At 38.7% G+C, this 14,599-nt stretch overlaps 1 protein-coding gene across 1 annotated transcript; it reads right to left on the bottom strand.

Moving 5' to 3' along the window:
• Positions 1 to 1,027: 1,027 nt before the first annotated feature.
• Positions 1,028 to 7,845, bottom strand: lrrc38a (leucine rich repeat containing 38a). The gene is made up of 2 exons (XM_056268128.1): positions 6,652 to 7,845; positions 1,028 to 2,111 (listed from the first exon to the last, which is right to left on the bottom strand). Exons 1-2 carry the CDS (start codon positions 7,277 to 7,279, stop codon positions 1,867 to 1,869), a joined length of 873 nt encoding a protein of 290 aa, XP_056124103.1. The 5' UTR covers positions 7,280 to 7,845; the 3' UTR covers positions 1,028 to 1,866.
• Positions 7,846 to 14,599: the final 6,754 nt, after the last annotated feature.

The raw sequence follows: 14,599 nt of genomic DNA, 5'->3' as shown, positions 1-14,599 counted from the left end.
ACGTAACCATAGCAACAAGAAGATCTGGATGTTGGAATATAGCCTCATTTTGACAAATTCTACCCTCTGTCTCATTCAACTTTTCATCTAGATAGAAAATGAGTGGGGAGAAATGAGCACAAATAAGCATAGTACGTTTTCCATCCTCTCTCATTCCCATCTCGGGGGGTAATCGTGGAGTCTAGCTCTCTGCCGTCGGTTTCATTTATGACGCTGCAGTAAAACTCAAACGTCACCGTTGCTCAGTCATGGATAGCTGACATCAACAGCAAATATTGTATTAAGCTTGATTTTAGAGGCTCTCATCGGGAGAGAAAAAAACATCCCCCAGCAACCTAAAAAACTAAATTCTATGTGCGGTAGAAGCAAAATGAGATTACATAAAGGAACTGCATTTGCTCCATTGTTTGCTTTGCACTTTGAAAGCTTCCAGGGCTTTCTGGGTCAAAGGAAAAGGAGGAATGATATATCATGTCATTGGTTGCACCTGCAGGAACTTGCTGTTATTTTGGTGGCAGAAAGCAGGACTGCTTCGGCTTAAGACAGTATGAAGAGGAGATTTTATAGAAAATAAATATTTGAGCTCTAAAAAAAGTGTATAATGAAATATATAGTCTGTTTTGGTCTGTGTGTTGTGACTCTTAGTTTGAAGTTCTTTTTTGTTCTGTTTTGCCTACTTTCCCTTTTCCTGTTTAATTTGTTTGCTTGGTTGGTGATTCATTGTTTCATTGATTCATCTCTCACCTGTTCCTCATCATCTGTGTATTTAAACCCTTAGTTATCTTCTGTTCATGGTCTTGTGTTGACGTTTTGTGCTGGTGTGTATCTCTGTATGGTTCCTGGTGTTTATTAAATGTGAGTTAATCGTCCTTCTGCGTCAAGCCAGCGTGTGACTATGAAAATAATTTACCTCAAGATTTACTCACCAGATACATCATTTCTTACCATTACAATTAAGTTATCAGAATTGGGATCAGGTAGGCTATATATGCTTAAAAAAAGAGAAAAGATTAAGACATGATATTAATCATTTCAAACACTTTGGCGTCAATGTTTATTTAGTCATAACATAAAGTAAAAAAGGAAAGAATTAACTAGACAGAATTGACATAAAAAGACAAAAAGTTCCCTTTTAATTTAGCCTTTAAAATACCTTGATTACTTTATATATAATTTTGACCCATCTCCAACTACTATATTAAGAGTATGACATTTATGAAGTTGTTGTAGGTTACAGACAACAGCCAAACATGTCTTACAATATTTATAATGGTATTTTGAACCCTTCTCTTGAAAAACATTTACATTACAATGTATGCTCATTTTATGTTAATTCTTTGGTGATAAGTGCCATTATGGTTTATGAAAAAGGGCTTACAGTATGGCTCACTGGGATTGTGTGTGTCTTATGTACTTTAAAGTGCAAGTAGCTAAACCTTACTACAACAGAGCAAGATTCATGTACACAATACCAAAAATAACTCATGTAGAAAATACTAACTTGCACATCTCATAAAAAGACCATTGTTGCTGTCTGATGTCAAAATATAATGCTGATTACTTTTGAATATAGGGGCATGAGACAGTGGTTTCTTAAACTGCATGTTCAGGAACAGTTTTAGTCTTAAGGCTCAATTCAATCATTGGTGTTCAAGTATAAAAATATGATGCTTCTTGCAAGCAACACGGATGAAGGCTGTGAATCACGAGATGCGAGACAGCAGCCTCACCTTAGTTGCACAGGGGCCTGATTCAGGGTTCTTTTGTCATGGAAATAAGGTGATTCACCCCTTCATCCAATCCCTTGGCTTCCCCTGTGTTGAATTATGGGTAATTTGTAACTTCCATTCTGTCCAGTAAGTCCCCTCATTCCTCTGCCTCCTCTTCATCTGTCCTTTTGGATTTGAGTCGCTGAAAACAGTGGATAGTGGAAGCCAAAAAGAAACTGGCAATAATGGCTGCCACCGAAATACAAATTCCAGAAAAAATCACTATAAGATAATCAGTGAGAGTCAGCAATCCCCGACACTCCCGGAAACTGTCCTCAGAAAGCTCACTGAGTGACACCTGCCGCCCGTCCACTGGAAGAGAGCACTCCATACCCTCTAACCCTGTAAAAGAGACATGATAGAGGGGGAAAAATTATCGTGGAAAATAAATACACTTTCTGAAAATAAACTTTTTACAAAAAAACTATTAAAAAAAAAGTTTTGATATTTTATTCCACTTCACTTTAGATAGACAGATAAATTACACAGATACATACATACATAAACATTATTAATGCTTTGAATGCTCCCCGCCCCAGCCCAGACCTGAATGTCTTCTAACATTGTATACAGTTTAGTAACGAACATGATGCAGGACAACAACTGACTTCAGATGCTGCTTTAAAAAAAAAAAAGCACACTCCAGAAAAAAAAAAAAAATGTTATGGCAACATTTTAGCCTTAAAAGTTTGTGTAGATTCTACGTTGAATCAAAATACGTCTTTCTAAAGCTACTTTTTGTAATGCCTTTCAATGCTTTTCTCATCTAACAGGAATGACTTAATTGCACAGCCAAAATTGATGTGCGATTAATTCGATTAATAAATCGGAACTTCAAGTAACTAATTAGATTACAATTTTTAATTGCTTGACAGCCCTAATACACACACACACACACACACACACACACACACACACACACACACACGTCTTTCCATAGACGTAATGATTTTAAACTGTACAAATTGTATATTATATCCCCTTACACTAACCCTACCCATCACACAAAACTTTCAGCATTTTTGCATTTTCAGAAAACATCCCTTTGTGTGATTTATAAGCTGTTTTCCTCATGGGGACAAAACAAATGTCCAAGTTTTATGGATATTGCCATCTTTGTGGGGACATTTTGTCCCTATAATGTAGCGTTTACCAGGCCCCCCACACACACAAGCTTAGTTTTTTTTTTTTTTTTTTTTGTTATTGTGTTATTTTTGTGTTTTTGGACTAGGGAGGTAAGTTTAGAATTACAAAATATACAGTATATTTTCATAGAACATTTTACTTAAAATGAATGTCATTTCTCATTATATGACAGCTTCAAAAGAAATGCCTTGGAAAAAAAAGGTACAGTGAATCTTTAGGTGAAGAGTCCATGGAACATTTAGTTTGATCTCTCATGACCAGTGTTCAGTTACCGGACTTGTATGAGTTTCCGAACCAGCTCACATGACAGGTCACTAATGTCACAAGCATCCTCAGCTGCTCAATATCATGCACAAACATTATCGAAGTTTGAACAAATCACCATGTTTTGTAATTCTTTAAAAATCTCAACCATCCATTACATCATATGACCGAATGAAAGCCAATTTGCACGGAAATTTTCAAACATTTCAGGTATACACTGAAAATTCAGCTTTGCATCACATGAATAAATTATAGTAAAAAATATATTAAATTGAGATTTTAATATTAAATATTATTATTATATATAGGCCTATTATATAATATAACATTTTAATATTTCAAAATAGAACTGTTTTTACAGTATTTTGATCAAATCAATGCAGTCTTAGTGAGCGCCTATATTCTTTAAAAAATATTTAATGAACTTTTGAATGTTGTGTATCGAAAATTAAAAGAAAGTTCAGCTGTTTTTAAACTTATTACTTAATTGTCCTGCCCGTTTCAGTTTATATTTCCCATTTAAAACCCCATTTCATTTCTCTTTGTTCAGCTCTTTAATGCCATTTGATGGTCACATATTCAGACAGTGTATCGCTTCAAAGGATAATAAATGAGCAAGTGGACTTCATTAACACACACGCACACACACACACACGCACATACACAAGGCTATATATCCAGCTGAACGTGTAATAACATAACAGTATTTCATTCAAGTGCTTTTATGATGGGTAAGCTCTACCTAGAATGAGGTTGTTTTCCAAATTCATGGTTGGTTTGCACTGGAACACAAAGTGCTCAAATCTGAAAACCTAGCCGCAACAGAAACTCAAAGGTCTCTGCAAATTATCTAAATAAAAATATCAAAATCTTAATGTCATTACCAATGACAAATCTTTGTTTCCACTCAAAAATAGTATACACATGACTACATAAAGTACTTATAATGTTACAGAAATAAACATATTATGATAGAGCCAGTATACAGAAATATTCCCTGTACTGTAGCATGGTGGTATTATTATTTGAAAAAATTTGTATCTAAAAACACGGTTGCAGATATGACTCAGAAAACTCCCATTACATAACGGCATGATAAGATGTGAGATGGGATGCTTTCCAATCCCCCCCTCCCCTCTCTTTATGGGAAACATTTGTGAAATTTTCCTTGTTGGTTTGTATTTGGATTTTCACAGAGGGAGTTTTAATCTCCTTTCAGCCGTGTGATCAGCGGACACCAGATGACAGATTTAAAGCGGAACATCGCCTACATAATACAGCCACGCTGACAGACAGACACAACAGAGCGGCAGAGCTCCACAGCCCCATCTCTCCTTTAATTGCGTTCACGCTCAAAACCCCTTGTGATTCTGTGTAGCTCTTTAGGAGCATATTATTCTAGGAGAGAGAAAGAGAGAGATTTTTTTTTTTTTGAATTAAAATAAAAGAAATGCCATTCTCATTAATATAACCGTCCATGTCATAATACAATGCCACCACCATGTTTGTTCATGTCATTCGCCAAAGTCAGTTCACATCATCATCAAACGTGTGAGGCAATAAGTGTGGATGAGTCACTCCATCCAGAAGGGGTTTTCCACATGCAGGGGATTCAGTGACCTCAGCCTCCTTTGTTGAGTCTGTCACGTGGCCGTTTGCCCATCTCTAAGAGCTCATCTGACGTTTCATCATGCTAGAGCTTCAGTGTTTTACACTGGAGATCCCCAAAGCGAAAATCACAAATGGCTAACACGCATGCAGCACATGGTTTTACCCATTTAGAAAATTCTCACAGCGGCCACAAGCTCAGTCAGCCGACTAGTGTCGTATTGCCTGCTGTCACCACATATGTGTAACGCGAGCCATGTTCTTGTGTTCGCAACAATGAAATGAATCAAAGCTTCACCTCTGGTGTGTAATAAAGCTGAATGTATGAATATCATTATCATTAGGTCACTCCATTCAGATTACACTGAATTCATTCAATACATTTAATTAGTGTGCTCAAAATCCTAGGCTACATGAGCCTGAACAATTCCATCCTTTTTTGTTATAACTGCATGCTTTATCTTGTGGTAAATTGTTGGTTTCATTGTGATATTATATGATGTGGTAACCTCTCAGGCTCTGTCTTTTGACCTTTGAGGGTTGTTTAAAGAGTTGTGTGTGCGCCTGTCACATATGTGGATGTCACTACACATGCTTTGCTTACATTTTGGTGGAAATCTTGGTTCTTGCTCTTGATTATCCACCTGAACATCAAATTACCAGGCAACTGAAAGTGTGCCCGAGGTGTGCTATCATCAGTATCAGATTCAATGTTGGGTTGAATAATGGATGTAACGTGTTCATCCATACCCAAGTGCCAGAATTACAAGACTGTAAGGGAGTTTAAACTAGACTATCTAAATTAAAGACTACATTATGGTGGATTCTGATGTATTTAAAGGACTGTCATTTTTGTTAGAATTACAGTAAAAAACTATAGTATTTTTTTCCTGCAATCGAACCCCCCAGCATTTATAGCATTATGTAGCTACATTACACCACGGTTGTGGGTTTAATTGTCAAGAAATGCATGAACTGATCAAATGTATACCTTGAATACAATGTCAATTTCAGTAAAAGTGTCTGCCAGATGTTTGCATATAAATGTAAAAACAATAGTCATATATGATGCTAGCCTCTTGCTACAAATCATAAGCTACAGAATTATTTAAATAAACTTCAAATAGTCTGAATATTAAGGAAATCTTTCCCTAAATATGGAGTTTAAGCCTATCAGGAAGATTCACATCTATAACTATGATTTAAGAAAGTAACATTTCTCAAATGTGCATAATATTTGGTTAAGTTTCCAACAGTATACAATATATAATGTATGTGTGACCAAAACCCAAACAAATTGTTTTTATATTGACATGTTTGTAACATGCAACTTAATGTTACATTGGTCTCTTAAACAGACAGAGGGGGATAAAAGTGACATGTGCTTCTAAGGGACTGTGAGGACCATGCATTCATATTTGATGTAGCTGTCTTGACCTTAAACTTAGTGGTAAGTGACCTAATGACCAACGGATACTGTATACAAGAGGGTACAGTTCCCTATTTTTTTCCTTTAGTTACCACTCACATTAACGTCAACCAAGAGAACAAGACATGAGATAAAAAATTAGGGAACATGTTGTGTGGCATATGTTTCATGAATTATGCACAAGAATATTTTGCATATTCTAGTGATCACCTAAAGTGTGTCTCTATCCCAAACAAAATCAGTTCACCCACATGTATGACCTAGTCAGAAAATAGATCTGTTATTGACCATTTGAATCTTCCACAGGTGAACCACCACACACGGTGAAGGGTTCAAGTGATTGAAAAGGTTTCTAGTGTTTATTAGAAAAAAATAGTATGACATTATTTCATGCAGATGGATGCAGATCACGAAAGCAATATTTAAGAAGCTTACCAGTTGGGAGCTTGTGACGATTTTCTAACAGCCACAGGAAGAGTTTGGCAAAGTTGCAATTGCATACCCAGGGGTTCCCTTCCAGGCGTATCATCCGCAAGGAAGGCAACTGGCTCAACACCCCGACGTCCAGGCCAGAGAGGGCATTCCTCTCCAGCTCGAGCTCTCGTAAGGAGGTGAGGCCGAAGAAGGCGTCCTTGCTGATCATATTCAAATACGGATTGTTCCCCAGCCGTAGCTTGATCAGACTACGGGACTCCCCAAAAGTTCCAGAGGGTATCTCAGTCAAGTTGTTGCTCCCCAGGTCTAGATAGACCAGTCTGGAGGATGTACTCAGAGTCCCAGGCTCCAGGCTCGTTAGGGAGTTATTTCTTAGATCCAGGTAGACCAAATCACTGTAGAGAACCAGGAAATCAGAAGGGATCCAGGAAATCCAGTTGTCAGACAGAAGGAGTCTCCGTATGTCCAAAGGGATAGAGTCTGGAAGACGGGTGAGTCCTTGACCTGTGCAGTCCACGGTGTGATGGTCCGGACACAAGCAGCTAGATGGGCAGTTATACCCCCAAGTTAACAAGGTAGAGGATAGCAAGGCAAGGAAAGGCTGAAGCCAACGAACACATGAGAACATTGTCAAGAGGGTGCGAGGTGAGGGGAAGATTGGGGGGGGGGGGGGATTAAGTGAGGGAGGTCTGGAGAGGGGTAGAGGAGAGGGGATGGGGTAAAGGGTCAGGGGGCAAGATACTAGGAAAGGGGACAGGGTCGCATCTGAAGATGACAGGAGTCAGGGTTGTCGCGAAGGCATCTTTCCTTGTCTCCTAGATTGCAATCTACCAAGGCTTGAGCAGCAGCAAGTGGCTACAAAGACACGGAGCTCTGTTTTCCAGGAGATCATGTAGCAGGCAGTGTGGGTCGTGTGGCAGCCCGCTGGCTCTGAGCTTGAAAGGGGAGGAGAGACAGCGATCGAGAGAATGTGTGGAAGAGAGAGAGCGCGATGTGAGGGATTAGCAAAGAGGTAAATAGAGACGAGTGAACTAGAGACTGCGAAGCGCTGGGGGCATGGAGAGGGGAGGGGAATGTGACGACGGAAGGGGAGGTGTAGACCACTCGGTTAACCCACAGTCAGAAGGGAATTCTGATTCTTTAATTCAAATGTACACTATGTGCTGATCTGTATCTTGGGCCATTTGCTTCTTTTCTTGATTGGGTGACATTTGAACTGTGATTCCCATAACACATTTGACCCAAGGCTGTGGTTGCAAGTCTTCTTCCATCCTGGATAAACAGCTAATGACTTGTTGGCAACAGTTTTTGCATTTAATCACGTTCGGTTTCTTTTTGTTATTGTCCTTTGATTCAGTCTGCGTAGTGTCTTATTTCATATTCTGTCTCCATTGCCATGGTGATGCATGTGACGATTAACATGGGGCTGTGCGCATACAGATTACTGCCCTGAAAGTGAGAGATGGTGTGAATAACAGTGAGAACCTCAATGGAGAACAACATTGCCTTCTATTGCATGCTACAAATCAGAAATTGCATGCAAACCTTCTGACTTCGTCACAGCTGCAGACTTCAATCACACTTGTTTATATCCTGAATGCAATGGCTGTCCTGAAAATATCAAAGCTTTCAAAACATCCACATTTTACATGAATCGAGGGGAAACAAAAAGATTTGGACAGTACCTCTTCTCCAGTGCGTTCATGAAAGCGGTCATTAATCATCGCTTTTCCAGCTGCTGTTGTTTATTTTTGTCGCTCAGTGCTCTTAATTCATGTTTACTCCTGTGCTGCTGTAAATCTCCAGGCAAATAGAACACATGCTGTGACCACAGACAGCTTTCCTCTTACATCACATGCACTGGAGAATGGCATGGCACAGCCCAATGGAATTACACAATACTCCCATAGGTCATATTGTAACCTTAACCTTTCTGGCAGGCATCAACGGAAAAAAAAGGACTTGCCTTTGACCTTTTTTATGTGGCACATCTTTGAAAAATATCAACTAGTCTGAAATGTTACTTCCTCCGGTATCCCTGTAAAAGAAACAAATGTCAGGTTCATTAGTGGAAGGTACAGTAGGTTCAGGATCTCTTCTCAGTAGGGCATTTGGAAGTGTCAGAAAAGCCATGCAGATTTTACTTGCACAATTAACGTCTGGCATATGAATAAATTATAAATATCATGAGCAACATACTGTGTGACACAGTTGGCTTTTGGATGGGACACAACAGGAAAGGACCCAATGCTACTTACTGTGATCAAAAAAATTAACTTGCATGCAAGACAATAAAATGACTGCTATGCCTTGCTTTGGCAGAGCTGATTCAATCTCATTTTACAGAACCAAACTATCAATCGTCAAGGAGGGTGCATGACCGGGCTTAGTGGAGAAGATCATCTAGCTTGGATTCTCTCACCAGGGTCTTTAAAGAGAAAGATGAGATAATCCCATATACACATTCACACACGGAAAGAAGACTGCATGCCAGCGGCCCCAAAAAGAGCACCTGTCAGCCTCGGCTGAGGACATGGCGACACACTTTTCTTCCAGGTGCATTTTGGGCTCTCACTCCACATGATCCTCACCAACATACCCAAGAGCAAGATACCATCAACCCCGCTAAACCTTTGCAATGTTGAGACAACTGGCCACAAAATAAATAATTGTCTGAGTTGGAAAAAATCACCAATAGTCACAAAATATGAATGTCTCGGAAACTAGGACACCCACTTGAATGCACAGCATTGACGTCCTAACTACAAGGGATCAACGAATCTGGGCCATATCATTAAAGCACTTTCAATCACAACAGTACTGACAAATTCAATTTATGTTGATATAAGTGCACCGTGGTATATGTAAAATAACATGACCACGTATTTAGTACAGATGACAGGATTACTGGATTAATATTTCATTGTACTTTTGGTGTGGTTTGTTGTGGTGGCTAATTCCATGGGATTAAATGAACACTGTTTTCACTGCAGCCAACAAGGTGATACTACACTTATCAGATGGGCCTGACACAGTTTGATCATGTTTCAAAGATTAGCTATTGATGCGTCTTTACTTGACCCCTATTTGTCATGAGTGCGAGTGCAAAATAGGTGTCCAGTAAGCCACCTAAAACATTTAGTCATCTTCATTTATATGACGCTTTTAACAATGTAGATTGTTCCAAAGCGGCTTTACATTGATAATAGGAAATTAAAGTAACAGATTGTTTTGGCTTTATGGCAGCTCTAGAATAAAGTTATTTTCCAGTTAGAGAGAGAGAGAGAGAGAGAGAGAGAGAGAGAGAGAGAGAGAGAGAGAGAGAGAGAGCATTGATAGCTCAAACATTTGTTCAGCATCTGGGTGGAAGAGTAGGTCATCAAAACAAGATTGGGAGGCACAAGTCTTCAGTTTCACTGGCAGAGCAGGTCAAATGCCAATGGGTTTTGAGGGATGAGTTTAGATGCCAGTAGAAAACACTTTCCAAATGAACTGCACGGAAATGAAAAGATATAGGGGGAAAAAAACATGGCAAGTTAGTGGCATTTCGAGATATCTGATATCAGAAGCACATTAATCCAAGAGAAATATGCGGATGGTACTTTGGACAAAAAGTCATCTGTCTAACAAAGTTATGAAATACATACAAAAACATTAATCCTGGACAGCATGAAATCAGACATTCATATGATATGATCTGATGAAATATTAAATATTTTGTGATCTCCAGTATTTGTGCTGCTAAATATGCCTACAAAATACTTATCAAAAGCACGTCAACATACCTTGATCTTATTTTGCAGCCTATAGCTCCCTCTGGTGGGCTGGAGAAGAACAAAATCCACAACACAATCAGGAATAAATCATTTAGACTTTTTTTTTTAAGAGCACAATTACCACATGACTCATGACACTGACCCTTGCTCCATATTTTATTGAAGAAAAACATAACGGGTCACAAATGTTCTTTCATAGAAAATAAACCAATAGCAATACTACAAATTTTTCAACTGTAACATCATTCACATGTACAATTTATACAAAATCCAGAGCCTCCTGCTTCACTCACAGTGGTCATGGTGTACAGTACAGTGTGTGTGAGTGTGTGTGAGAGCACGTGTATGACAGATTAATACCAATGAAAGTGTGTGCATACTATTGTATTGTACGCGTGTACATGGCATAATCCACAGTCATATATTCACAAAGAAATGGATCTTTTATCGAATAGAGGATGAAAAAAAGAAAAGATATACATGAAATATATTAACATATGTACAATCTTTTCATACAACCTTTCCAATACTGTTCTGTTCTCAAGTTATGACATATTTAAAGAAAATAAAAAAAATACAATGACCGTCCACTGAGCCAGAAATACGTTTTTTTTTAATTCCCTTTATGAAGTTGATGCCTGGAGCTTCAATGAATTGATAAAATTTCACCCAAAAGGAGAATAAGAAATGGTTTCGCAATAAGAATTAATGCACCTTACAAAACATTGCACCTTCAGTTTTAGATATTACATATAGAAGGTTGCCCAAAAAAAATACATGAGATTCAGATAATGAACAAGAGTATCTCTATACATGTGTATTTAGAGATAATAAGTGTTTAGAGAATAAGTGTCTAGACGTGGAAGACCAGTGAACAAGTTAATAGGAAGCACATTCACTTTAAAAGAGAGGGTGTCAAAGTGTCAACTCAACAACTATTTTGGGTTACAAATGTGCCAAGCTCCGGGAAGAGCAACAGATTAGAAATGTAACTGCTTATTAACCAACACTGTATATACTGAAAACAACAAACAAGCAAGCATGTATTTTGCTAAATATTTTACAATAATGCTGATTATGTTGTGATGTTTAATGTGTAAAGCATGTCAGATGAAAAATAAATCTGTCCAAGCATGGTCAGTGAAGCCTTTTCACTTACGCCAAGCTCATGCTGTCAAAATGACCTTTGATTTGTTGACAGTAAGAGAAGCACTTAATACTGTTTCATGTGGACAGCAAAACTTCAACGAATAGGGTACAAAACAAGGCCTGGAAATGAACGGGACAGGACAAATCACAATTTTAAAAGGAAACAAGGACATTTAAAGTGTTGGAAACGAGCTACTGTCTGTCGTTCATGCAAATTTTGTGTCAGATAATGGTTTTTAAAACATATAACAGTTCTTACAACAAAACAGAATTAGAGCTTCGAATGCTTTAAAGTAACTGGACACCAAATTGTACCCTATTTGTGAAGTGTCAGTATGTATAGAGTCGTGGTCAGAATTACAGGTCCTTCTAAAAAAATTAGCATATTGTGATAAAGTTCAATATTTTCCATAATGTAATGATAAAAATTAAATTTTCATATATTTTAGATTCATTGCACACCAACTGAAATATTTCAGGTCTTTTATTGTTTTAATACTGATGATTTTGGCATACAGCTCATGAAAACCCAAAATTCCTGTCTCAAAAAATTAGCATATCATGAAAAGGGTCTCTAAACGAGCTATTAACCTAATCATCTGAATCAACTAATTAACTCTAAACACCTGCAAAAGATTCCTGAGGCTTTTAAAACTCCCAGCCTGTTTCATTACTCAAAACCGCAATCATGGGTAAGACAGCCGACCTGAAGGCCATCATTGACACCCTCAAGCAAGAGAAAGAAATTTCTGAACAAATAGGCTGTTCCCAGAGTGCTGTATCAAGGCACCTCAGTGGGAAGTCTGTGGGAAGGAAAAAGTGTGGCAAAAAACGCTGCACAACGAGAAGAGGTGACCGGACCCTGAGGAAGATTGTGGAGAAGGACCGATTCCAGACCTTGGGGGACCTGCGGAAGCAGTGGACTGAGTCTGGAGTAGAAACATCCAGAGCCACCGTGCACAGGCATGTGCAGGAAATGGGCTACAGGTGCCGCATTCCCCAGGTCAAGCCACTTTTGAACCAGAAACAGCGGCAGAAGCGCCTGACCTGGGCTACAGAGAAGCAGCACTGGACTGTTGCTCAGTTTTGCATGTCATTCGGAAATCAAGGTGCCAGAGTCTGGAGGAAGACTGGGGAGAAGGAAATGCCAAAATGCCTGAAGTCCAGTGTCAAGTACCCACAGTCAGTGATGGTCTGGGGTGCCATGTCAGCTGCTGGTGTTGGTCCACTGTGTTTTATCAAGGGCAGGGTCAATGCAGCTAGCTATCAGGAGATTTTGGAGCACTTCATGCTTCCATCTGCTGAAAAGCTTTATGGAGATGAAGATTTCATTTTTCAGCACGACCTGGCACCTGCTCACAGTGCCAAAACCACTGGTAAATGGTTTACTGACCATGGTATTACTGTGCTCAATTGGCCTGCCAGCTCTCCTGACCTGAACCCCATAGAGAATCTGTGGGATATTGTGAAGAGAAAGTTGAGAGACGCAAGACCCAACACTCTGGATGAGCTTAAGGCCGCTATCGAAGCATCCTGGGCCTCCATAACACCTCAGCAGTGCCACAGGCTGATTGCCTCCATGCCACGCCGCATTGAAGCAGTCATTTCTGCAAAAGGATTCCCGACCAAGTATTGACTATTGAGTGCATAACTGAACATAATTATTTGAAGGTTGACTTTTTTTTTTTGTATTAAAAACACTTCTTTTTTGTATTAAAAACACTTCTTTTATTGGCCGGATGAAATATGCTAATTTTTTGAGAGAGGAATTTTGGGTTTTCATGAGCTGTATGCCAAAATCATCAGTATTAAAACAATAAAAGACCTGAAATATTTCAGTTGGTGTGCAATGAATCTAAAATATATGAAAGTTTAATTTTTATCATTACATTATGGAAAATAATTAACTTTATCACAATATGCTAATTTTTTTAGAAGGACCTGTATTGCCACCCATGGTAAATATGATCAAAGAAGGCTGTGAAAATAAATTCTGCATCGTTTATCCTTTTGATCTGTCATTAAAAAACAAAACAAAATCTAACCTTTCATTGACGTAAAACTGAATGGTGGCGGTGGTGGGGGGTCCACATAATTAAATAAATGTTTTTCTCTAACACACGTTGGCCACAACTATTGCTAGAAAATCTTATGAGTATAATATATCTGAAGTATATTCTCCGGCCATGATTTATATAGTATATTATATTTAGTATAAATATGAGGAAACTTAAAGGCCAAATCCCGTTAATCATCCATCACAATAAGTAAAACCAAAGAATATAGTTCTGATGTGCAGCAAAAGATTGTTGAGCTTCACAAAATAGAAAGTGGCTGTAAGAAAATAGCTAAGGCATTTCCACCATCAGGTCAATAAGTGAGAAGTTCCAATTACTATCTATACCATCTTAATGTGCAGCAAGGAGGATAGTTTGAGTGGCCAAAGACTCTCCAAGGATCACAGCTGTAGAATTACAGAAAATATTTGAGTCTTGAGGTCAAACAGCACCTAAAATCAATGTTGTTTGGGAGGGTTTCAAGAAAAATCCTCTGCTCTCATACAAATGCAAACTCCAGCACACTCAGTTGTCAGACACGACTGGAACTTTAAACGGAACCGGGTTCTATGGTCAGGTGCAAACAGGGATAAAAAAGTACCCCAATGCCTGAGGTTAAATATACCACTGGATCTTTAATGTGGTGGGCCTATTTTTTTGCTAGAGGTCCTGGACATCTTGTTCAGATACATGGCATCATGGATTCTATCAAATACTGTACCAACAGATAAAAAAATCAAAACCTGACGGCATCTGCTAGAAATCTTATAATGGCCCATGGCCAACAGGACAACGATTCAAAACAAACATCAAAATCAACTCAAAAATGGGTCAATGAGCACAAAATTAAGGTTCTGCCATGGCCATCGCAGTCCCCTGACCAGAATCCTACAGAAAACTGAGAACAGTGTAATGTATCAACATAGACTTGGGAATTTGAAGGATCTGGAGCAGAGATGGGCAACA

The sequence above is a fragment of the Rhinichthys klamathensis genome, unplaced genomic scaffold (genome assembly GCF_029890125.1).
Source record: "Rhinichthys klamathensis goyatoka isolate OS25496 unplaced genomic scaffold, OSU_Roscu_1.1 h1tg000269l_1, whole genome shotgun sequence".
NCBI lineage: Eukaryota > Metazoa > Chordata > Actinopteri > Cypriniformes > Leuciscidae > Rhinichthys > Rhinichthys klamathensis.
This window is presented reverse-complemented; position numbering and strand designations above follow the sequence as displayed.

What these genes read in the sequence shown, in the direction of transcription:
- lrrc38a (XM_056268128.1), bottom strand. Translation starts at nt 7,279, where the DNA reads ATGTTCTCATGTGTTCGTTGGCTTCAGCCTTTCCTTGCCTTGCTATCC. An exon ending in TCGTCACAAGCTCCCAACTG is followed by an intron (nt 2,112 to 6,651) that starts GTAAGCTTCTTA and finishes TCTCTTTTACAG; the next exon opens with GGTTAGAGGGTATGGAGTGC.